The sequence below is a fragment of the Ammodytes marinus genome, assembly GCF_949987685.1.
Source record: "Ammodytes marinus genome assembly, chromosome: 10".
NCBI classification, from domain to species: domain Eukaryota; kingdom Metazoa; phylum Chordata; class Actinopteri; order Uranoscopiformes; family Ammodytidae; genus Ammodytes; species Ammodytes marinus.
In genome coordinates, this window is record NC_137214.1 from 8,504,534 (window position 1) to 8,529,581 (window position 25,048).

At 42.3% G+C, this 25,048-nt stretch overlaps 2 protein-coding genes across 3 annotated transcripts in view; one reads left to right on the plus strand and one right to left on the minus strand.

Annotated features, from left to right (window-relative positions):
- The window catches only part of atrx (ATRX chromatin remodeler), a 33,893-nt gene extending 17,867 nt beyond the window's left edge, over positions 1-16,026 (minus strand). The window contains exons 1-21 of one of the 2 annotated variants that reach the window (XM_080035554.1): positions 15,859-16,026; positions 13,902-13,963; positions 13,731-13,780; positions 13,508-13,614; positions 13,308-13,388; positions 13,045-13,154; positions 12,889-12,956; positions 9,189-11,260; positions 8,558-8,633; positions 7,939-8,087; positions 7,682-7,846; positions 7,445-7,559; positions 6,769-6,868; positions 6,316-6,486; positions 3,579-3,720; positions 3,353-3,462; positions 2,776-2,922; positions 2,486-2,663; positions 2,000-2,137; positions 1,474-1,649; positions 1,260-1,377 (exon numbers count right to left, since the gene is read on the minus strand). In XM_080035554.1, coding sequence (XP_079891680.1) covers positions 1,260-1,377; positions 1,474-1,649; positions 2,000-2,137; positions 2,486-2,663; positions 2,776-2,922; positions 3,353-3,462; positions 3,579-3,720; positions 6,316-6,486; positions 6,769-6,868; positions 7,445-7,559; positions 7,682-7,846; positions 7,939-8,087; positions 8,558-8,633; positions 9,189-11,260; positions 12,889-12,956; positions 13,045-13,154; positions 13,308-13,388; positions 13,508-13,614; positions 13,731-13,780; positions 13,902-13,958 — 4,330 coding nt within the window. In that variant the 5' untranslated portion in view covers positions 13,959-13,963; positions 15,859-16,026. Of the gene's footprint in view, positions 1-1,259; positions 1,378-1,473; positions 1,650-1,999; positions 2,138-2,485; positions 2,664-2,775; positions 2,923-3,352; positions 3,463-3,578; positions 3,721-6,315; positions 6,487-6,768; positions 6,869-7,444; positions 7,560-7,681; positions 7,847-7,938; positions 8,088-8,557; positions 8,634-9,188; positions 11,261-12,888; positions 12,957-13,044; positions 13,155-13,307; positions 13,389-13,492; positions 13,615-13,730; positions 13,781-13,901; positions 13,964-15,858 lie in introns of both variants that reach the window. The other variant, XM_080035553.1, reaches the window with a different exon arrangement.
- A 7,987-nt stretch (positions 16,027-24,013) lies between these two features.
- On the plus strand, positions 24,014-24,801 carry LOC307256127 (uncharacterized protein). Its single transcript, XM_080035007.1, has 4 exons — positions 24,014-24,132; positions 24,221-24,280; positions 24,448-24,537; positions 24,675-24,801. Exons 1-4 carry the CDS (start codon positions 24,025-24,027, stop codon positions 24,792-24,794), a joined length of 378 nt encoding a protein of 125 aa, XP_079891133.1. The 5' UTR covers positions 24,014-24,024; the 3' UTR covers positions 24,795-24,801.
- The last annotated feature ends 247 nt before the right edge of the window (positions 24,802-25,048 follow it).

Below are 25,048 nucleotides of genomic sequence, written 5' to 3' on the forward strand. Positions count from 1 at the left end.
GAAATGCAGTGCAACAAACCTTCATAAACAATGACGTCTCTCCCACCCGATTATGGACAAATACACAAGACAAAGTCCTACCAAAGACCCTTTCACACTGTCCAAAAAACAGCTCTAACCCGCTTACATCTGGCTTCTGTCTGCAGTGTGAATGGGTGCAATCGGCATTCAGTCCCGTGCCCAATGACACTGCAGTAGACCCGGGTATTTATTGGCTTCACCTCCGATCGGCATTGACGTGGACATCACACCGAGGTAAACAGGCTTGTTGTTTGATCGGCACAATTAATAGGTGAAGTGAATGACAGCTAGTGAAATGTGGAAGTTGGAATGGCTCTGTCTTGGCCTGCACTGACTCAAGGAGGTCAGAGGTTGCATAAAGTTTTACATAGGCAGTAAAAAGTAGGGAACCTTGGAGTCTGTTGGCCTTCTGCGGTCTGAGTGGTGGGTAACAGGTCCAAAGACACCACAGTGGAGGTCCAGAGCCAGTCACAACATCATGACTGTGGCCTGTGGACAACCCGGCCTAATGAGCCACAGCACATACCACCAAACCCTGCTCTTCTTACATACCGGCTCTCCTGTTCTTTGTTTTTGCTTTTGGTGTTAAAACCTCTGGCCCCTCCTCCCCCCAAAGTTATTTCCCCGTTCCTTTATGCCCCCGCATTCTCCCCCTTATACCCCCAACCCTCTGTTCCCTCTCTCCCAGAGCTCTTCATTAGGGAGACGTGGGAAACTGGGCTTAAACCCTGCCTGCGGCACTCTGCCAGCTGCCACTCTTACACTTACACACACACACACACACACACACACACACACACACACAAGTACGTCCTGAACCACATTCTGAGAGGAAAGTCCACTAAACGACTTAACAATGCAGCACAAAAAAAAAATGAGAGGCCAGAAAGGCCTTCCATTTATCTAAAAGCGTCCTCTTGAGTAAATGACATCCAGTCAAGAGAGCACTTTTAGGAGAAACAAGACACCTACAGTAGGGTTTAGCCCAGTCCTAGACTACGCAGGTTTTTCCAGTGGAATTCGCGATTGAATTTCTTTTTTAGTGTACGACTAGGTTAAACCCCTGTCTGGGTCAATCAGACCTGACCCTGCAAAAACCCTGTTAGCAGCTCTTGGAGGCTCCGCGGCTCCAGACGCCCAAAAAGGTCGGAGTAGTTTGAGGCAGGCAACCGAGTGGCATGTCACTCTTTGCATCAAAAACACCCCCAAAGAAAGCTTCATTATATTATGGTTCTTACCTGTGAAGTGCTCCAAGTAGTATCTGTAAAGCTTGCACTGGAGCGGTGTCACTCTGACCGACAACACATACTCGTGTTTGGGAGGCAGGAACTTGGTAAGCGCTGAGTAATCTTTCCTCTGTGGGAAGAAGCAGAAGTAAATCAATGTCTTTAGTAGGGAGCGAGTGGGAGGTCAGAGATAACCTGAGTCAATGGTTGAAAGTAGTATATTTACCTGGACACAGCCGTTCAGCATCTCATACAGAATGTGAGCCCTCTTCTTCATGATGCGGACATCTTGTAACGTGGAGTCGGCACACTGACCGTTCTGGATGGGGTTAATGAAGCGGTTCTTGAACTCCTTGATTGACCCGAGCAGGTTCTCCTTGATGAAGTTCACCATGCAGTGGTCTGGTGAGGAGACAATGGCCGCAAGTTTAACATTCACAACTAGTAGGGATGTCCATTTTAATTTTTTCTTCTGGCCTAATACAGACACTTATTAACCGATCATAACCAACTAGATTAAATGTAGACTATAGTAAAATATCATCTCCACAAAACTCTCTGTATTTCTCAGTATGGCATCGCTTACTATCTGGTGTGGCCCCCGACACTGGCAGAGGAGTTGATTGACATGTACAACGCATTTTTTTTTAAATGTTGACCGTTTAACTGGTATCATTAATCAGTTGAAAGTCTTCTTAAAGGGTTAACCATGATCATCCCTATCCCCAACCACACAACAACAGAAGACTCACATTCGCTAAGGTTGTTCTGCAGAGGCGTGCCAGTCAGCACCACCCTCCTCCTCGTCCTGATGGAGTTCATGGCTTTGGACACGGCAGACGCCTCGTTCTTCAGGATGTGACCTTCGTCGCAGATCACAATGTCTGGACCTGGTGAAAGTCAACCAGAGACATGGGAAACTTATCATAGGTGCATGTACAACTGGAGGCATTTTGAATAGAGATAAGTGCTCATTAGATGTTATGAGCTAGTAACTGGTGTAATCATTTTTTTTTATGTCATGGACTTTGGATCAATTAAAGATACGAGGCCTATCTGCAAAAGAAAAACAGATATAAGTCATTTTTGAACACCTAAAAAGTGAAAGTGGCTCAGATCAGAATTTAAATTTTGTTTCTGTTCACACTCCTTGATAACAGCTCGTACGTGTGGGGAAATTGCTACATTGTGTTTATTTTAAATTCAAGTTTATTCAGAGGCATTACACGGCGCCGTACCTGGATCTACCAGTGTCTTCCGAAATGTCTCTTTGAGCTTCTTGCTCTTGATGTTCCTGCCCTGAGTCAGATTTCTGTACATCTCGTAGCCGATGATCATAATGCCGCCCGACTCCTGCCATTGCTGGAGGGCGTATGCTCGGTCCTGTGCCTTCTTTACTGTGGCCAGCTCAGTCACCTGATGAACACAAGGTAGACAGTATTTAAAATTTTAAAAAAAAGAAACCAAACAACAAAGATGGGCAGGACTCCTCAAATAGGAACAACTTGAAAGGTTATGATCTGCTTACCTCTAAACTCTCCTCATCCTTCATTCCCACTTGCCACTTCTCAAACTCATTAAGCCAATTAAGGACGGTGTTGAGGGGACAAACCACCAGTGCTGTGGAGAAGTCAAGCTTCTCACAAAGCAGCAAAGTGTGAAGCAATGTCACCACCTACAGGGCAAAAACACAATTACAGTTAGACGTGGCACGATGCATACAGGTCTGCGGACCGTACTTCACTAAGCAGGGCTTAAAGGCTCAAGGTGGCAGGTTATATACAAACTTCTCACAGATCCTACATGAGAAATTAAAACAACTTTGTCTTAGTACCAGAAAGTAAAATCATTCACCAGAGCCAAGTCATTTTAGAGTTAGCAGTCAACACTGGAAAGCATTTTGAATTCAATATTTCAAAGAAAATGGGTTGAGTTAAGTAACGTTATTAGACAATGGCTACATTTAAATTTGTCTTTTTAGAGTTCTCCTCTTTTCCATATGTAAAGCTTCAGATTCATGCTTAGCATTTTTTCCCCATATTGCACAGCTTTAATGTAATCTTCATCCCGGGGAACACAATGGCATGCCGCTCTCTCCTACATACCTGCAGAGTTTTCCCCAGGCCCATGCAATGGGCCAGGATGCAGCCCGAGCCACCAGACTTCTCAATCTTCTTCACAGATTCACAGCAGCAATCCCACATGAACTGCACCCCTGGAGAAAAACACAAACACAGAGCGGATGACTTGAGCACCTCAGTGTTTCACATACAGCTCCTGTTGGCTAAGATTGCTGCAGATTTTTTGTGAGCCAATTGAATTGGTCCTTACCATCAACCTGGTGAGGTTTGAGCTTCGTGACAAGGTTCCTGTGCACCTGCACTATGGGCTCCTTGGTCTCTTCATCCTCATCCAGCACCAGCTTGGTGGTGATGGGACAGGGCGCCGCCGAAGACTCCTCCACTACAATAGTCTATGAGGCAGAGAGACACAGGAGTTATATCAAAATAAGTCCCAATACATGAAAGAAAAATCTATTGCTCACTGTTCTTAATTTTGTTCTCAAAAACAAGAAGAAAATACAATTTTAAGACCTGTAATAGTATTTTTTAGTTTTTAAAATGAAAAAAGGCTGTATCCAAAATCTACTCTGTAGAACCTCTGGACACCAATATGTTGTAAAAATTAAGTTGAGTTGGTGTAGTAATACAACGGCCGAACTACGCATGAAATAAAGTGCAAAAATAAACGGCTACCTGGCGTCCAACTAAAGCGGTGAAAAGGAGCATCAATCTAGCGTGCATTGAACAGATTTTTTATTTTTTTTGGTAAGCATTTATATATGTGGAGAAAAAACTAGTCCCCTCTGCAAGAGTAGGCCTACTAGGTTAACTTCTGCTACCACAAATTCTCCCCCAAACTCCTTATAGTGACTGCATTGACAGCCAACTCCATAATGTAACAATAACTATACTCAAGTACCTCATACAACCTTCAAAAATACTGAACTATACCTTTAAACCAAAATGTACACATACTTTGTAGATATTGTCAAATTTGGTACAGTCGTACCAAGCTTATTCACAGCTGTCATGTCATGTGAATACTAGTCTCTCTAACTGGATATAGACAACGAGTCTTGCGCTCGCAACAGTTAATGTCTCCAAACTCCTTCCCTTCCCCGCTGTAGCTAACTGATTATGCTCTGCTCAGAACAGGAGACAACAGAAAAAGCAAATGTGTGTCTGGTACCGTTTGATAGTATCCTGTACATAATGTTGCTGCACACACATACGCACATAATAGGTCCATGGTCGGCACCAAATTGCACTAGTTTGAAAGGACACGTTGCGGCTTCCTGGGATTAGCACCCCCCAAGGCGATTGTGATTGGTTTAAAGAAATATAAACAGGCCAGCCCAGTGTTCCCCAAATCCACTAAACGATATAGCATGTGTCCAAACTAGGGCTGGGCGATATATCGAATATATGCGATGTATCACGAGATGTTCTCCACAGGATGTATAAAATTACCCTATCGCAACATCGAATACAAACTAGCACATAATGTGTTTCTTTTTGCCACCGCCACCGGCAAACTCGCTGGTGTTCGCTTCTCTCGCTCTTTCCTGTGGCTCTCTGCCTCACAGACTCACATGCATTGGCAACTCACTCACTCCCCCCTCCAGACCAGAGTCTCCTGGGCGCGCACCTGTGACGTAGTCTGCAGTGCGCGCTGTATGTGTGTTTACTTTTACCGCTATGTGAAAACAACAAGAAGGGGAGAAAAAAAGACAAGACGGCTTTTAAGAGACGCGAACGAGCCTTTCTTTATATGTCCATGGAACGAGCTGGTGGAGGGGGCGCACATGACGGCGATGGCGGCCGCTGTACATTGCATGGACCTTTTTTTAATAGGTCCATGCTTATGAGAAGACGGCTACACACTGTGTTACACAGGCTAACAAACAGATGAGGCGGGCGCACATGACGGCGATAGCAGCCGCCGTATACAGCATGGACCTTACGAAAGGTAGGCTACGGGCTACACAGGCAAACGAGCGCCGGGGGGCGGACGATTACTCCGACTTCACAGAGAGTTTTTGGTCCGACGTTACACAACCACGGCAGTGCATTTATTATGGGCAGCCTCTTATAATTAGGTCCATGGCAGCACCAAGGGAGGTGCACACCGTTCATTGTGAACAATTAACTTAAAGTCTATTAAAAGTAAATGTGCCTGTATTTTTTATAAAATAAAACATACTATTATGGAGCAAAACCTGTTCTGCATGTAAAGTGATGCTGATATCTTCAGGGGGTTAGTGGTGACAATCAATTAGTTAGTGGTTGTAATAAGTCATAATTAATGTTCACAGTTTACAGATTAACAGAAGATTGAAAAATACACATTTGTTTCCAAATAAAATAGTGCTGGATCCATTGTATGGGAGTGGTGAAGGATGTGGAATAATCAATAAAATGCACAAACTCTTTGTCATCTGCAAGTTTCAAATTGTTCCAATAGAAAGCACAAAAGAATATAAACAAGATGTTGTTTCATGTAATGTATCATTAGTGCAGAAACATTTTGCAGAGACTATTTAAATCATATTACTGGTGTGATGTTATGCAAAAAAAATAATGTAATTGAGCATTTAGGATGTGCTCTAGAGGACATTTGAAATATATCGAGATATATATTGTGTATCGAGATATAGTCAAAACATATCGAGATATTGATTTTAGCTCATATCGCCCAGTCCTAGTCCAAACCATACTACTACTAGCTGTAGTCTGCTCTGGCTGTGCGAGACTAAGCGAATACTGACCAGTAGCCTAAGTACACCTTCTGTTTCTTTCACTTTAATGAAAACATTTTGATACTTAAATACTTTAAGCAAAACCCCAGAGTCTTCAACTGACTGATCTACCTAAATCACACTTTTTATGTTTCATCCACTTGTGTCCAATATTTGATTATCTGACAGTATTATATGTGGTCTGAAACATTTGACCTGGCAGGCAGTGTCAACCAGACTGCCCAAGCCTGTTCACTCCATATTTACCTCTCTTAGTTTCTTCCTGAGTGCCTCTCGCTCCGCTATACGCTTCCTCCGGTCCTCCTCTTCCTTCAGAGCGTCTCTGGTCTCTGACCGCAGCTTGTCGTCCCTCAGGATTTTGCGCAGCCTCTTGCGGTTTTTGCGCGCTTCTTCATTGTCCTCACCTTCCTCACCACTCTGTGGAAATGGACATTAAGTTCAGCCCTTTGATCTTTAGCCCAGAGGGACAAAAAATATTTACTTTCTGTGATCAGTAGCTGAGGAACCCTAGGATGAGTTTGAGTCCTCGCAACACACTCCAGGACTAAATTCAAATAACACGTTATATGTGACTGGCGTGACTTGACTGGTAAGCGTCATGCAGGTCCATTTCCGCCACCTGGCAAATGGAAAAATAAAATAAACGCCTTTGGGCAGATCCACACTGCTACCAAGTGCCCTACATTTTTTTATAAACACCTTGTTGCTGGAAGAGGAATCCTGAACTTTGATCCTGCGTCGCTTCTTCTTTGACTGATTTTTACTTCCCTTTTTCTCCTCATCCTTCTTATTCGAAGATCTGCACACACAAAACAGAATTCACATAAGCAAGAGCAGCAGCATGTCAATCCACATCCAGCAGCAGCAATGAATTATGGATATTCATTGTAGGGGTCATCCTGAAAAGTCGACTATGCATTGAAGGAGCCCGATTCACGGTCGAATAGTCACAAAATGTGGTGAGGAAACAAGGATTACTCTAATTCGGCTACATGGGCGCACTGAATACAAGATTATACATGGGATAGCTTGGTTTCTCCCAAACAACCAAAATAAATTGCCTATTTTGGTATAAATATCAGCCTTTTAATAATACTGTTAACACATTTGTTAAATAAATCGTGAGATTGTAATCAATCTCTAAGTGTTCGTGCGACAGAATAAAAAAAAATATTATGCCAAGCAAAGAAGACAAACTAATGGGGTGTTTCAGCACCTTTGTCTGGTGTGGAAAAAATGGTAGCTAATGTCACAAATGAGAATATGGAGAAAAAAGAAAGAAATTAACGATTTGTCGACTATTGGGAAGATTCTACTATGTAAGTTCTGAGTCGGGGACAACCCTCAGTGATTGGTTGGAGTTCTCTGGTCTCACCTGGTCTTTCGGCGCTTCCCCTCCTTCTCTGATGCACTCAGCTCCTCGCTCATGGCAGACTCTCCACTGGACTTTGTGTTCTCAAAGTCAGAATCCTCTGAGTCGTCGCTGCTCACTGATAAGTCAACAACATTTTTTTTTTTTTTAGAAAGGGTCACATGCCTGACTCTCACAGTTTAGAATATTTACAACTATAATGTAAGACATGACGCTCAGTGCAAATCAAACTTTCCCAACCTTTCCGCCCTGACTTCTTCTTGCCCCCCTTCTTCTTCTCTTTACTGGCAGCTTTCTCCTCTCCTGATTCGCCCTCACTCAGTGACAGTTTATGTCGAAGCAATTTGTGGCGTTTGCTACGTTTGTTCACTTCATCATCAGAGCTGGAGTCATCTGTGTCATCATCTACAAAGAGAGAAACATGCAGTGTGAGATGATAGACAAGAAAAAAAGGCCTTAATTGGAAAAAGAAGGTATATTTAGAAAATGGAAGCTACCTTGCTGCTCTTCTTCCTCGTATTCATCCTCTTCTTTTGCTTTCTTGGAGGACTTTTTACTTTTTTCTGCTCCTTCGTCATCAGACGAGCTCTCTGCTCCAGAAGAATAGTTGGATTTGATTTGGGCGAGGAGCATTTTCTTTGCAATCCTAGAGCGGAGAAGAAAAAAGCCAGACAAAGACGACATAAGAGGGGGAGGTAGACATTATAAAACATCACATTATAAAAATGTGCTTCTCAAAATATACATTTAATGATGAAAAGGAAATCTGTGAAAACATTCAAATTCAAGAATACAATTAAATATTTCCATTCTTGAATCATGTTATGTATAAACAAATACAGGAATGGGCTTCTCCTTGGAGCCCTTGAAAGGATAACACAGGCAGTTTATAGGAATACCATGACACTATGACTATGACTGGCACAATGACGGCATTGTTTGGTAAAAGAAAATGTAATGGGATACACCAGAGTGAATTGCTGGTGTAAGTACAAGTTGTAATGAAGCTGCCAGCTAATATAACAGGTAAAAAAAGCTCTTCTAATTCTTATTTATTAATGTTGTAGATATAGCTTTTGGTCCATTGTCTTTGACAATATATTGTTTAATAGGTACCTGTTTTCAGGATCATTGTCGTCGTCATCATCTTCACAAACCCGAGAGCCCTTCTCTATATCATCCACTTCGTCTCCTAAACAACAAAATAACCCACTTTCAGTTTATGAAAGAACATGTCAGTCATTAAAGGAATAATTAAACATTTTGGGAAATGTGCACTTTTGCATGACACTAAAGGAAAAACATATTCACCAGTGAACTTTAGAGTTGCAGGTCATATGCTTTTCCTTTGGAATGGGCTAGGTTTATGCTATGCTACACATTTACCATAGCGGCAGGATAAATGGTAACGATATTCTCATCCAACGTTCAGAAAGAAAGCAAATTAGCGTAGCTACTAGCTACTAAAAAAGACATTGTCTACCTTGTGTGTTAGTTAGCCTTTTTTTTTTTTACCCGAATAGTCCATGCAATAGACAATGCAATTTTTTTTTAAAATTCGTCTGCGTCTGTATTCATTAAATACATGTTGATTTAAATTACATTTTAAGTTTCTCATTTATTAATATGAAAAAACTAAATATCAGCAGCATTATATATCTCTGCTCTCTGGATATCGCCATCGGGCATTGAAAAACCCATATTGGTCAACCACTACTAAACACCCCTCTCTTTAACACCAAATTACCTGAGGATTGATGGAAGGGTCCACCGCCTCCCACCACGGTGTCCTCCACAATGGGTTTGATCTTCTGCGCATCGCTGTCCTCTCCAGAGTCACCTTCATGCTGCTGCTCCTCATCCTCACTGGAGGAAGACTGCAGCTGGGAGGCGGCTTTGGGGCTCCTGCCCTTGCGCTTCTTTTCATAAGACCTTTTTACCTTCTTGTCAGGCGAGGTTTTCTCCTCCTCCTTTGCTTCGTCTTGTTTCTTAACGCGGCTGGATCTCCTCTTGGCTGCTCCTGCTTTGCTCTTCTTCTCCTGGTCGGAGTCAGAGTTAGATGAGTCTGAGCCGGGCTGTTTCTTCTTCTTGGATGTCCTTTTGCTTTTGCTTTTGTTCTCCAAATCTGATTCGGAGCTTTCGGACTTCCGTTTGCGTTTGGATGCTTTGTCTGTATCCGCTGTGGATGTGTTGTTTAGTTTGAATAAACACTTTTTAGCACTTGTGCTTCCCTGTTCCTCATCTGTGCTGTGTGCTGCTGCAGCTTTCTCTAGCAGTATGTCGGGAACTTCGTCCGAGTCAGAGTCCACTGTCTTTTTCCCTGAAGCCTTGGACTGCTTGGCGTCCTCTTTTTTGGTTCTACTGGATTTCTTGGAGGACTTGGCCTTGGACTTACTATCATCTTCAGACTCTGACTCGGAAGATTCCTCCTTCTTGTCCTTTTTCTCAGCAGGCTTCCTCAAGGGTGTGGTCTTCACCCTACTGGAGCGACGGCTGCTTGGCGGGCTTTCCATTCCATCTTCTCTCTCAGCAGCAGCAGGAGCATCTTTCTCATCCTCACATTCGTCTTTCTTACACTTTTTCACCTTCTCTGAATCCTTTTCTCTGTGTTTGGACCTGGATGACCTCGACCCGCATGTTGTCACCACTGGAACAGGAGTCAGTTTGACTATGAGGTTTTTCACCTTGGGACGGGGGGGTTGAGAGTCTGTTGAGTTCCCGTTTGACTTTGCATCGGCGTCTTTGACAGAATCGCCCTTGGCCTGCGGGAGCATGGTGGAATCGGCTAGACTCTCCACCATCTGGAAAAGCTCTTCTGGAACCGATGGAGACACTGACATTATGTCCTGATCTAGGGACGCTCCGCCAGCTGACACTAGCCCGTCGTCGCCGGCTGCACCTTTTTCTTTCTTTATGGTTACGTTGGTTTCCGTTTGGTTGTCTTTCACGTGGGACTTATTGGAAACTTGGACCTTGGACACTTTGTCATTGTCCACGTCCTGCTCCTTAGGCTGCTCCTTGCTAGGCTCCTCATTCAGCTCCTTGCTCGGCTGATCTGCTGCCTCCGTCTCTTGAGCCTCAGCTTCTTCTGCATCAACTTCTTCCTCATCAGCTTCTTCCGCCTCTGCCTCTTCCACATCATCAACTCCGTCCATTGCATTATAAACTTGGTCGTTTTCTACAGCAGCCACATCCTCAGGGCTCTTTCTAACAATATGTTGCTTTTCGTTACCGTTCTGCAACTCCATGTCTCTGAACTCAGGCCCCAAGGCCCCCTCTAAAGCACTGTGGGCTTTTTTCAAATCGGCTAGAACGGCCTTGAAGGCCTTCAAATGCCGATACCTGATAGATTTGTCTCCCTGCTCTTCCTCTGCCTGCTGGATGAACTGGATGAATGTATTGTTCAGACCAGTTGTAGTCTCAACAAGGTTTTTTGTTTTCTTTATAAGTTCTTTGGGTACCTGCAATTTTTTGTAGGAGAACGTCATGGTCCCTGAGCCTTCCACGTGTTCTTTACCATTGACGACGGCTTTGTGCTCTTTGACTGATTTGTTCTTATGTCTCTTGCTCTCACGTTCCTCTGAGCCTTTCTCCGATTTGCGCTGCTTCTTGTCGAGTTTTTCTTTTTCCATGATGCTGTGGCATTTGGAGACCAGATCCTTGAGAGGCTCCGGCCTGCAGACATAGCAGTGCCACTTTGAGTTCTCGTCGGTGATGACGGACAGTTCCTTCCTGCCCAGGTTACGCAGGATGCACTTCTTGCAGAAGGCGTTGTTGCAGTAGTCACAGCAGATGAGCTTGCCGCCTTCGGCACACCACCTGGAGCGGAAAGATTCAGTCTTTAAAATGTAATTCAGATACGACCACCTACTATAGGATATACCAAGGTTTAAACAAACTCCATGTCATACGAATGACTGTCAAATCAATGTAACGTCATGGTCTTCTGAGATGCCAAGCCTACAATATTGAAGGTGGAGTCAGTGATTCTGGAGAATGTTTGTTTTCAAAATCACTTTTTCTCCAAATCATTGAATATATCCTCACGATCTACTACCTGCCCGTACTGTGTGTGCTCCGAAAAAAAATTAAATGTTAATACTAGTGGTGGGCCGTTATCGGCGTTAACGTGCTGCGTTAACGCTAGACTCTTATCGGCGATAAAAAAAATATCGCCGTTAATCTCTTATTCCACCTCCTGTTCGGCTCAGGGGAGATAATAATAGCCGGGGGCCGTTGTTGACACTTGAGGTGCCTTTATTCTCTCACACACCCGCCGCTCTCTCTCTCCATCACTTGCCCACGACACAATCGGGTATTGGAACGCAGGGTGGGTGTGTGTGGCCACCGGTCGCCACGTGACTATAAGTTTCCAAGTTTTAAACACTTCTATCTCTTCAACGTCAACGTCACCGTACCCGAATCCTAAATATCCCCATAGCAGACGCTATATTTCATCGGGGGGGAAACTTTGTTTTGCGCCACAGTTCGGCCGTAATGCTGCTGCACACATACACACACACACACACACAGACACAGGCGCACACACACACGCTGCATGACAGAGACGAGGGGCGCTACCAAAAAGACGAGAGGAGCGGTTGGAGCAGTTGGAGCGTTTAGAGACACATGCGTGCACATTTATTTACATAAAATCGCAATCGCAGTCATTTGTGCAGTTATGTAAAATGTTTCACTAAGGAAAATTACAGAAAAAGTAACGCACAGTGACTTTGATGAGTAATTTTAATCTGATTACTGGTTTGGAGATAGTAACGCGTTAGATTACTTGTTACTGAAAAAAGAGGTCCGATGCCGGTAACGCGTTACTAAGTAACATCTTGTTGAACATTATTTATTTTCATCACCAATTATCATAGTAGAACAGCTTCCTCAAGCAGTTTGTGATGCATGTTGGAAACAGGAGATGAGCCCCTGGTCTGATGCGCCACCTGGCTTGAGAAACACGTTCTCAAAGACTTACTTTGAGTCATTATTTAGGAGCACAAAGACTTACTTTGAGTCATTATTTAGGAGCACACACATGTTATGAATGAATTCAAATGATACATTTTAATCTAGATTAATCTAGATTAATTCCAAAATTAATCTAGATTAATCTAGATTAAAAAAATTAATCTATGCCCACCTCTAGTTAATACACAGCCTAGCCTCTGTAAACAGGCAAGTTGCTAGTAACGCCGGCCCCCTTTGTTTACATACCAATTTAAAGAGCCAAAGCTGTGTATTAACAGCATTTTTTTCAGCGCACACACACAAGACGGACAGTTAGCGGGCTGTGAGGAAAACCCTGAATTTGACTGTGATTTTAATAACAAGCATTCTCCTGAATCACTGACTCCACCTTCAAAATCATATCTTATTACTTATATTCTGTATCTTTTGTCCCCTTAGTTTAACAAAGTAACCATATATAAATATTGTACCTGCACTGCTCATCCATCCCATCAGCGTCTCTGTTGATGTCATCACTGGAGTAATACTTGTGGCACGCCTAGACAAAGAGGAAATAATGGGATCACTAATGCCTGGAAGGACAAAAAAGATGAAAATAAGTGAAATGTATATTTGAACTCTCTTACCTTGCAAATAAGCACTTTTAGCGCCGGATGCTCCTGCACAGAGTTGCTCTTTAACTGAAAAACTTGTTTTCCACAGGCAGTGCAGTTTACCGTCTTTGGCTGACTATCATCTGTGATGAGAAAAGAAATCAACGATTGTCACTTTCACCCTTTTCTTACTCACTACAGTTTTTATAACTTTCGGGTTATCCAGAAGAATTATATGCATGATCACATGTGAACAGATGGTATATATTATTTTCAAATAAAGAAATTAAAATCACCTGCAGTTTTCTGCTTGAAGTCCACTCTGAGCTTCATGGCGCCTTTATTTTCATTCCCAGAAGGCCTAATCACTAAAGTGCCTTATCAGAAGCAAGGACATAAAAAAGCATTCTTAAAATCCTCATTCTATTCCGCATCAACAAGGTGTTGATCAAGATCAACAGGTACCTTTGACAGTTCATACCTTTAGATCCACTACCTGTGTTATTGTCGGAAGGATTGTCAGAAGTGGAACCTTCATTTTCACTCACAGCTGAGCCGTCAAAGTCATCCGGTCCAGTGTGCTTAGCTACAATAGTGGACTTCCTAAAATGGGTTTGGACATTATATTATGAGTTGTCAGCGAGAATTCTTTGGAGAACATGCAACAGCAAACAAAACAACAAAAGCCAAATTAAAAAGAAATCAAAGCTGCTCCTCACCTCTTGTTGCGAGAAGAGGAAGGCGTCATAGTTTCTGCTGAGCTACCAGACTGACGAGAATATATATTTTAGTTGTCAGACAGAACACACCAAAAACAGCCAAATATGTGCATTTTATGGATACGTTTCATTTTCAGTATTATAAACAAAGGAAGGCTGCTGCATACTTACTCCCTCTGCTTTCTCTGCCATTTGGTCTAGATTTGATTCAGAAGAAGGCAGACTCATTTTACCTGGAGAGACATTTGAAGATGTATTAACTTGTGAATATACTGGCAAATTAAGATGTAATACCATGTTAAATCTAAATTACAGAGTTATGGACCTGTATATAACAACAACAAAAATGTAATTTAAAAAAGGTAATGTATTCACTGTGAAACTCTATTATATTCAAACACACCGCGTTTTAAGCCGTCCAGGTACTCATTGTTAACAGAATTTAATTTGCCTTATGATTGTATAATATTTTAATGCACAATACATGCTTTCTGCCTGTTGAACTTTGTCCCAGTAAACTAACAGCCCCAAAGTGTTTTGCTAAGACAAAAGTTGTTGTTTAGCCTTGAAGAAGAAACTGCCTAATAAGATTTTGGCACATACAGAGGTATGACGCATTCATGTGCACAGTGGTTGAGAAGAAATGACTCCCATATTCTGTTATCAGACATTGTATGAAGAATAATACCAGCTGAGATGAATTTCTGGGAATATCTCTCTCATTAAAAACATTTCTGCTTTCGCCAGCAAAACAAGGGCTGGACACACAAACCGAGTGTATACGCCTACACATTTTTTGGACCATATAACCTCTGCTATTTCTGTTCAATCTTTGTCTCAATCCATGTATGCTTAACAATGTAATAACTTATGATGCATTGATTGATTCCCTTGTATGCTGAAACAAGTAAAATTCACCTGCTTTCAAGAAGGCCTGACTCAGTTTCAATTATTCAAACACTTGGGCTGTTTGATGAAATAATTCTACTAACACTCATCATCATATATTATGACAATTTTGCACTTTTGTGGTCCACTGAAAGACTATACGATCTAAAAGATGTTAAAATGTTTTGGACACTTATAGGTTGCAATGTGACCATATCAAATCAGGCCAGCTCATGCTGATCTTTGTGACTTACATTTTTTTAAAGTTATTTGTAAATTATTTTAAAAACCAAATAGACGTTAACTACCAATTATTTTGATATTTTAAAATAGCAAAAAATCCTATTCCTAACAATGTAAGACTTATTTTTAGATTAATGTACACAACATATTTTGTGTCATTATACCTTCATACAAATAAATCGGTTGGTGCATGTACAAGCATCACATCGCTCCTCCTGACACCAGAGGCACCTTGTTTATTTTCCGTTTTGCGTCATCATTATGTGCTGATTAGATCAGTAAGAGCTGTGTGGAGCTTTCACTCCGTCCTGGCAGCAGCAACCAGGCCTTAAAACATGTTGTCAAGCGGAGAAAAATAGTCTTAACAAGCCGCGTACGCGTGTGCATTTGCATCTATTTCTTCTCCGCGACACAGCTGCTCAATGTTTTGACAACACTGGAACTCCTGACTGCCAGAAATGCCAAGTTTACAGATGCTAACATTAGCGGCTTTAGCGCTCACCCTTAATGCAGAATCACTACTTTGCGCTGGCCCTCGTTTCACCGGAAACATTGCAGTCTCGGCAGTGCATGCCAGGTCCAGTGCATGTACATGCACCGAAAAATGCATCCGCAGGCCTTCCCTCTTTCGATACCGACACGAACCAGCGCGCTAGCCGCAGCCTGGCACTGTAGCCTACCTAGCAGCATCCGAAGAAGCAATGCAACGTTTAGCTAGTTACAAAACAAAGCTAATTGCGTTGTTTAGTTTTGTGGAACCAATGCATTTATTCACTTCGACTACTTTTTACAAATAACCAGTACTACGCACATGCACATCTGAATCTGCGTGTATACAAACTTGAACAATGCCGGCTGCGCACCAACTAGCGCTTCAGCTAGCCTAGCTCGCTACCTACCTAACTAGCGGTAAGCACTCATGGCCCGGCTCCCCGCTCGCACAGCAATCAATGCTAAATTGACTTGACTAAACAAACAGAGCTAACAGTGTTCATACCTGCTTTCCACCGTCGTCATCTCTTGACTGACAGAGACAGGTTTTGTTTGTGACACGGGTGGCTCCGTACAATCCAAATAGCGGATTTTCGATGGTGCGGAAGCGAGAAAAGCCAGTGAATACCTAAACAACTCCGGTCAGGGGAGACAAAGCACGGGGACCATCTTACCGGATGGCTGTGGACGCAGTAAAATGGCGCATCTAGCCTAAATCCTGAGCGCTTTCCGATTGGCTTAGCTCCTCGGATGCTCTCCCGCTCAGAATGGTCCAGGCTCCATGGAGCTCAGTGATTCGCTTAGCCGAGGAGAAAATGACTTTCTCTGGGAAGTGAACCGCTGCAGCCTCTATTTCCATTTCATTCATTTGTTGATAAAGTGAAAGGCGCGCTGTTTTGTTTCTCCATCCATACTCAACAAGTATGATGGATAGATAGATAATAACACATACAGGTTTTGAGAATGTTCACAAAAATAAAATAAAATAGGCAACAAATTGACTCAGCTATAGATAGATAGATAGATAGATAGATAGATAGATAGATAGATAGATAGATAGATAGATAGATAGATAGATAGATAGATAGATAGATAGATAGATAGATAGATAGATAGATAGATAGATAGATAGATAGATATGTAACGGCTGTAGAATGGTTGCTCACTCAATTAAGAATACCACAATGCCAGGCTTCAGGATCTGCACATTTATTTTCTATTAAAGAGATTAATTAAGACCCCCCTTGCTGCAGAGTAACTCGGAACTATGAAAACATTACTCATTATAAAAATAGCGATATAAACAGATATGTAAATGGTTTTATGACAAACAAAAATAACATACAGGTTTTGAGAATGTTCACAAAAAATAAAATAGGCAACAAATTGACTCAGCTACATACTCCCCCCTGAACTTCTCAAAACAGTTCCAGCATGAGGTAATAGCCAAACCTTAGGTAACAGTTATTCTCCAACACACAGCCCTACTTGCAGCACGTATGCTTCCCACCAAAAGGGAAAGTGACATTAAGAAATTGGCCAGATTTCTATACTGTCAACTCGCTGAAGAAAGTGCCCGATACACAATCTATACAGATGATGATAGAATAACTCGTCCAACTTTCGAGTTTATCGAAAAAATAAAGGACTGTACATTCACAGTGAACAGTCACATGGCTATCAAAATGACTTGACAACCATCTATGAGTTACATGAATAAAGCCTTGGCAAAGTCACTGACCAAATCGTTTGTCTGTGTGTTTCTCTGCGTCATGTGTTGGATCAATCTGTTAACTGGCTTGCAACCTGCCCACCCTTGTCCTAACACGACAGTTATCTCTTCTTTGTCCACGTGACTTTCTTGCTGGCTATCACGTGATTTAGGCCGTTCTACACTAGTCTTCGCTGCTGTGATACTGCAAATATCTGTATCGACTCCAACACTCTGACTTCCTACGACATTAGAGCAACCACAACACTGTCACTCTCTGGTGACTCCTCCTGAGAGTTAGGCTCAGGGTCCTCATGGGGCATTAGAGGGGATTGAGGCGTTGGTTGCTTTATCTCTGAATAACTAGAACTAGTTTCTGCTACCCAGTTGGCTGTGCGTTCCGACCGGTCAAACTCAGATCCAGTTACCAAGAGGCTTTCCTCTGCTTCACTGTGTTCTTGACTTGGGTTGGAACTGCTGTCAAAGGATGAGGTTGTCTAATGATCCACCTCCACTGGCAAGAAGTTGGCTTGCAAAATCCGGTTCCTGTGGACAATTTTCTCCTGCCCAGTGTCGGGGTGCTTGATACGGTAAGTGTGACACTGGGAGTCCTATGGAGACTACTGTGTAGAGGGCGGACTCCCACCTATCAGCCAGTTTTCTGCGACCGCGTGCACACCTGTTTGCCACGAGAACCCGATCTCCCTCCTCAATGGCTGTGCCTTTTGTCTTTCTGTTGTACAGATCTGCCTGATGCAACTGACTGGAAGTGGCATTGACTTGGGCCTCCTTGAGATCGTCTCTCATTCTCTTAACATAGCTGCTGTAGTCTGTGATGTCATTGTCTCGCTCGACGTTGTGAAACATAACATCTACTGGCAGTCTAGGAATCCGTCCATACATCAGATAAAAGGGAGCGTAGCCAGTTGACTCATGGGCTGTACAGTTATATGCAAAGGTTAGCGTTTGCAACATCTGTAGCCACTTCTGCTTATCCCTGGGGGGTAAGGCCCTGATCATATTCCCCAAGGTTCTATTGAATCTCTCAGTGTGGCCATTCCCCATGGGATGATACGGTTCTTGATTTCCTTACACCAGCAATCTGTAACAAGTCCTGAATCAGCTGGCTTTCGAAGTTTGCACCCTGGTCTGAATGGATTCTTTGTGGGAACCCATAGACACAAAAGTACTTGTCCCACAACTGGCGAGCAACTTGCTTTGCGGACTGATCAGGGCATTTGAAGGCGTGGGCCATTTTAGTAAAATGGTCGGTCACCACTAGTACATCCACACTCTTCCCCTTGGAATCTTCTGCGGACCAGAAGTCCAGACACACCAGTTCTAATTGTCGTGTGGTCTTGATACTGTGAAGCTGGGCTCTCCCCTCAGGCTCTAATTTCTTACTGACAACACAGCGCTTGCAGAATTTCACATGTTCCCTGACATCACGTTCCATCTCGGGCCACAAGAACCTCTGCCTTGCAAGGTGTAAAGTCCGGCTCTGACCCTGATGGCCTGCATCATCGTGAACGCCACGCAGGATATGTCCGACAAAGGAAGAGGGAGCAATATACTGGTGACATTTTCTTCCCGTCAATGAATCCTTACGCACTCTGTACAGCACACCATCAAGCATTGTCAATTTCTGACACTGCTTCAAGGTCTTGGGCACCTGCAATGACAGTGCAGATCTTTCTCTTCGTGATGGGCGTCTCCCACGAGTGACAAAGGCAATGATTTATTTGTTCATTATGGAGCTCTTTTAGTGAGAACACAGGCAGACTGTCCTGTCCTGTTGGGACTAGCTTCTCCAAGTCTTGAGTGAGCCAAGAAACCACCCGTTGTCTAGAACCCAGGTCCCATTCAACCTGGCCTTCCAAAACTGCAGAGACATCATCATCAGTAAGAGAAAGACGATCCAAGCTCTCTGATGAAATTGGGAGTTTGACACTCTGAAGGTTGGCACGGACCCTGTATGCCTCTTGGACCACATTCTCTTGAACTTGTTGAGACTCATCCACCAGCACTTCATATGGCTCCTTCATGAGCCTCTGACAGACACGGTATTGGGCAAAAGGCTGCCTGCTCAGAGCATCAGCTACAATGTTCTTGCTGCCATCATGGGAGATATCATGGGAGGCTCCTTGATATCAGATTTGACTACCAGGTTTACTTTAGAAAGGTCAATGGTTGTGTCTGATGCCTCTGCTCTAGCTGGTTTAGCTGGGGGAGGCTGCTTTGGGATAAGTGGAGCCTGACTGGACAGCAAGCGGCTGGCTATTGATTCGCCTATCTAACTTCCCAACTCACCGATGAGGTCACGTAACTGTTGGGTAGTGTTCTCATTGTCAGCATAAGGGGTGGAAAACTGAGGCTCAAGTGGGGGAATATCAGTGACATCATCTGATGTGTCCTTACTGGTAAACCTTACAGATCTACTTTGAACTGCCCCATCTGCATTAAACCACACTCTTCCTCTCCCCACATTTGGTGTGAAAACATTAAAGGTATCTTGGCCCCTGCCTGCCATATCTCACAATATACAAGAAAAGTGTAGCAAAAAAAAAATCAAAAAAGTTAACTTGCAAATATGAATATATTTGCGTAAGGAATTGGTTATTCTTAAGACCGTGTTTAAACAAAATAGCTTATTAGCAATCCATTCAACAACTAACTAAATCCACAGGTCTACCAACTTGGCACCTAAAAAGTCACAAGCACACAGCTGACCCTCGGCGATCGGCGGCGGCTGACCAGTGGATCCGGGTCACGGCACCATTTTTAAGTTTTATGTAACGGCTGTAGAATGGTTGCTCACTCAATTAAGAATACCACAATGCCAGGCTTCAGGATCTGCACATTTATTTTCTATAAAAGAGCAGCGGAGGGCACAATTAGAATAGGCACAGGAAGGTAGGTTCTCTCTCTGTTAGTCCCCCTGACAAAAGTTCTCCAATATTTTGCCAGGAGAAAGCAATGACGTCACCCATGTGTCTTGCTGTGTGCAACATTAATTAAGACCCCCCTTGCTGCCTGCTTGCTGCAGAGTAACTCGGAACTATGAAAACATTACTCATCATAAAAATAGCGATATAAACAGATATGTAAATGGATTTATGACAAAAAAATAACATACAGGTTTTGAGAATGTTCACAAAAATAAAATAAAATAGGCAACAAATTGACTCAGCGATAGATAGATAGATAGATAGATAGATAGATAGATAGATAGATAGATAGATAGATAGATAGATAGATAGATAGATAGATAGATAGATAGATAGATAGATAGATAGATAGATAGATAGATAGATAAGACAGACATGATGCATAGTAAAATAGCCTGATAACAGCATATAGAATAATAATAGAAAATAATTTACAAAAAGTTGCATAAATGAAGGCCTTCTAAAGTTTGAATACTGGGTTTCAACATCTTCAACCTCTCCATTTGAGTCAAAGTAAATGAGTGTAATCAACTAAGGGTGTATTCACACATGCCGTGTTTAGTTCGGTTGAAACGAACTCAGATGCACTTCTGCCTTCGGTGCGCATCTTTCAGGCAGGTGTGAATACAGCAATCGCACTCGGGGGCGGACCAAACAAACGCTCCGAGACCCAGCTGAAGAGGTAGTCTCGGTCCGTTTTCAAACGCACTCTGCTGCAGTTCGTTTGTGGTGTGAATTTGTCCGAACTCGATCCGACCCAAATGCAGGACGCACTGTGCCTTTTCTTTCTTTTCTTTTTTAATAAATTGCAGTCAGCTTCACATTATGGGAAAGTGTTGTTGTCGCCATTGTTAGGACGAAAAGTTGTGGTTTGACCGGGAGCCCAGAACAATATATTACATTTGATCGAGAGGACGCGTAAAAATGCTGAATGTGTTCAGCGATCAGATGAAGGAGAGGGGAGCGTCTCCCGCACAGTGCCAACAGGTTCACGCTGCGCAAGAAGTGTGTGTTTTTATTTTGCTCCCCATGTACGGGACCGTCAATACTATCCCCGTGTCAGTTTGGAGCTGAACTGCGCCGACCCAGCTGATACACAGCTTAATCAGCTGAGTGTCAGCTTGAGCCTATTCTTCTCGCGAGCCGCGCGTCCAGCACCAAAAATACAGTAAAAATGATGTTTCATATCGTAGGCTACAAGCCACATAACGTGGCATTGACATAGGGCTACATATTATAACCATATGAAACAACAATAATTTGATGTTTTTCCTCTTTATTTATAGGTTAGATGTAGGCCTTTTTATTATTTTTAACCCCATATTATATCAATGGTATATTTCGCAGTTTTAACTTCGTGCTTCCTGCTTCTCTCCACCCCAGAATGTCTGTCCAATGAATGAATGACCTCAGCTCACGTGTGGTTTTGCTTCGTAATGCTGGTTCACTTGCAAAAGGGGCAATGTGAAAGTGGACCACACCAAACAAAAAAAATCAAAACTCAATTTGGTCTGGACCAAAGCAAGTGAACTAGCGGACTTTCCCAGTGTGAATACACCCTAAATGTAGGCTAGGCTATACATGTGCACTATGCAGTTCCAGGGGAGGGGGATTTGTTTAAATTTGCACAGCCTGCAGTTACAGTAGCCTAACTATGAGGGAATTTTAATATTTCTGAAACAGTCAAATGTTTCCTCAGATGATGATAAATTACAACAGCAAACAAGACCATCTGTGTAAAGAATGTTATTTTTATATAGTTTTTTTAATGCCCTTTTGCGGATATGCTCACCTAGGAACTACAGCTTGTTTCCTAAAAACACTACAACTATTGTCCAGAGGGACCTCTAGAATTAACACAAGCTGTAAGTTCTTCGTGGTTACTTTAATGTACAACATATATTTTCTCCAGTTGTCATGTAGCCTATTTCGCAGTGGACTATTGAATAATTCTTTCATCATGAATCAAAACAAAAAAGTTTTGAGGCAGGAATCAAATGTGAGACTACAAGATGTGTGTTAACAAAACTGTGGGCCCTGCTGCTGTACACAACAACCGTGAAGCAGTAGCTTTTCAGGAAGCTTTCTAACTTCAGCTGTGAGAATATACCTTAAAAATGGACACTTTCTGACATACACAAAGTTATAGTGCACCTTTTAAGTAGCCTATAATTATGCAGAGAAAATGCCAAGTAACTCTAAATTTGACATGATATATTATTTTATATGATAAAATATTTTATATGGTTAATACTGTTTTAAATCTACTTTTAGGTTTTTATGCAGTTGGGTAGTGCAGTAGGCTAGAGTGAGACCCAACAAAGGGTCACACAGTAAACGGGCTGTGGGTGTGAGATAACTAATGAGCTAAAGATGAAGAAAAAACAAAGCTCCACAATGCACATTTGCAGAGGGGAAACTGCTCACACAACTCATGGACATCCAAAACATGACAAGGGGGCCCCAATCAAACACTGCTTTCTTGTTAGGAGTCATGGGCCCAAAAAAGGTTGGGAACCACTGGTTTAATCTTTGTTGATTGTATTTCATTTATATATAGCCTATATTTTTTCTACATTACATTTTTTTCCCCCAAAGATATAACACTACAACTTTGTAATTGGACAAAAGTGAAAGAACATAATTATTGGATGCAGCTCTGCCTGTCCTGTGGCTCAACTCCTCGTTATTTAAATAAACAGCACTGGTGTCAATATTGTGAAACCTATAAGTTACAAGTATTACCTGGAGATGGGGCTATTCTTTCAAAAGTTTTTAGTTGATGGTGGTGCAATAGTGGAAAGTATACCACAGTGGTAGTAAATGTTAAGTCAAACCAGAACCACTCCTACTCTGCTTGTCTTGTCAACATTGTGTTTGAACTTACACTTGTCTCTAAGCAACTAACTTCCCCAAATAAGCATCTTATTTTATTTTTTATTATTCATTTTTGCTTTATAAGACAGTTTTTGGAGAGACAAGGATGAAATGCGGTAGAGAAGGGAATGACATGCATAGAACATCCCGGGCTAGATCTGAACCCGGGTCTCCTGCGACGAGGACTGAGGCTCTAACCACTAGCGCCCCCTCCAATTAGCAGTTTTAACAGACAACTATACCAAAATGATGTGGGTAACCTGCCAGTCACAGTTTCCTATTTTTGGTGTGTGGGATAAAGCTTTGACCGGTAAATATTGACTTTGGTATTTCCAATGTGCCTACTCATCGCAGATTTTTTTCACGTCATAACAGGGAAATTATTCTAATAATACAAATTGCACTAATAACGGCAGCACGCTGGCTCACTGTCTCATACTGTTACGGTGCATTTCATCAGCTCCTCCTGTGCTTGGCTCCTGTCTCTGGCACATATTGTAGAAATTGACAACAAAGCTGACTTTGACGTTTGACTTTTTTGTCTGCTGCAACAAGGCATAAGGTGGCATGGAACCGGTCCATAAGGACTGGCAGTTAAAAGGCAATTCTAAGGACCCAACCATCATTTAAAAAAAACAAAAGCATACATTTAGTGCGATTCAAACACGAATATTTAACTCTGAATATTGACAGTGTTCTGTTCCATCCTTACACACTTCAGACATCCCTCATAAGATGTTACCACAAGGTGATGACCAGCTTTTGTTCCTCAAGAGCCCTGTTGAGAAGGAATTAATTGGTAATTCCTTCGTAATAGATCACCACTAGGTTATGATGCTAGTGGAACATTTGATAGTAAACCCGATACACATCATCCTGTCGTCCTAATTTGGTGTTTTCCTCCTCTGACACGGACGTGTGTGTGTGTGTGGTTGTGTGTGTGTGTGTGTGTGTGTGGTTGTGTGGTTGTGTAGATTGTGATCACAGAATGAGTGTAGTGTGAGCACGACTATAAAAGAAGCATCAAGTAACAGAGTGAAGGGTATTCAACTTCTTTTTGTCAAGCTGACACTCCTGGCTCAAGGCCTCTTTCAAAGACATGAAGATCTACACTGTGCAGAGTCTCCTCCTAATCATGGTGCTGGTGATTGTGAGGGTCTACACAGCATCCATTGAAAGAGGAGAAGAAATAACTATCAAATACATTATTAGTGATGCAGATGATGAATTGAACAAAAAAAAGGTAAGAAAAGTATGAAACCACATGTGGTTTTTGTCTGTTGTTGGTTGGTTTTTGTAATGTACCGACATCCCTATCTTTTTCATTGAAGCTTCCAGATGAATTCGTGCCAAAGATAGCAGGCCAAGGCACCAGCATAGGCACCAGCATGGTAAGTTAGAACAGTTGTGTTAACACTGATTATTGTACACCTTGGTTTTTGACAGATTTACAAGAATTCCTCAAGATCAAGTTCTGCAGTCTCCTCCAGACTAATACAGTCCTATCCTGTCCTAGCTCGTTGGAGAGTATCACTAACAGTGCCTTTGTCTTCAACAGTTCTTCTGTTTAGCTGAGAAAATTTTGAAAAACACAACGAAATTAGGAGAATCACATCTCACCCACCACGTGCATCAATACAACTACAAGGTAATGACGAAGTCCCTGTGATTAGAAAGACAAATATTCAAACAATATGCTTTTATAGTCACTACATCCTCTGCTGTGTTCAGCTAAATCTTTGTGCACTTGAAAGTAAAACTGTCAAAACCTTATTTTTTTTCCAGTATGGGAACCGCACATGTCACCTGAAGACAACCGCCAAACATCATCTAAGAGCATTCCTGAAAGAAATCAAGGACTATGCAGAATATCTCCTGTTACCTGGCAATCGCACTAATATTTAGGAGTGACGCTTTATTTAAGCACTGTATTTCTGTTCATACATCCTATTTTTGTAATATATATTTATATTTATACATCAATAAATTATGTGACCGCAGTTTGCCGTTTAAGTCTGTTGTTTTTCACAGCCAACTCGTTTATAGGAGGTATTAATGTATCCTTATCATTTAAGCAAAACTGTTCAGTCAACCAGTAAAAGCTATTTTACAATGAAGAACAGGACTTTTTTCTGTTGTAGCCTTTTCTGAAGGCTACT

What these genes read in the sequence shown, in the direction of transcription:
- LOC307256127 (XM_080035007.1), top strand. Translation starts at nt 24,025, where the DNA reads ATGGTGCTGGTGATTGTGAGGGTCTACACAGCATCCATTGAAAGAGGA. An exon ending in ATGAATTGAACAAAAAAAAG is followed by an intron (nt 24,133 to 24,220) that starts GTAAGAAAAGTA and finishes TTTTCATTGAAG; the next exon opens with CTTCCAGATGAATTCGTGCC. An exon ending in CCAGCATAGGCACCAGCATG is followed by an intron (nt 24,281 to 24,447) that starts GTAAGTTAGAAC and finishes TGTCTTCAACAG; the next exon opens with TTCTTCTGTTTAGCTGAGAA.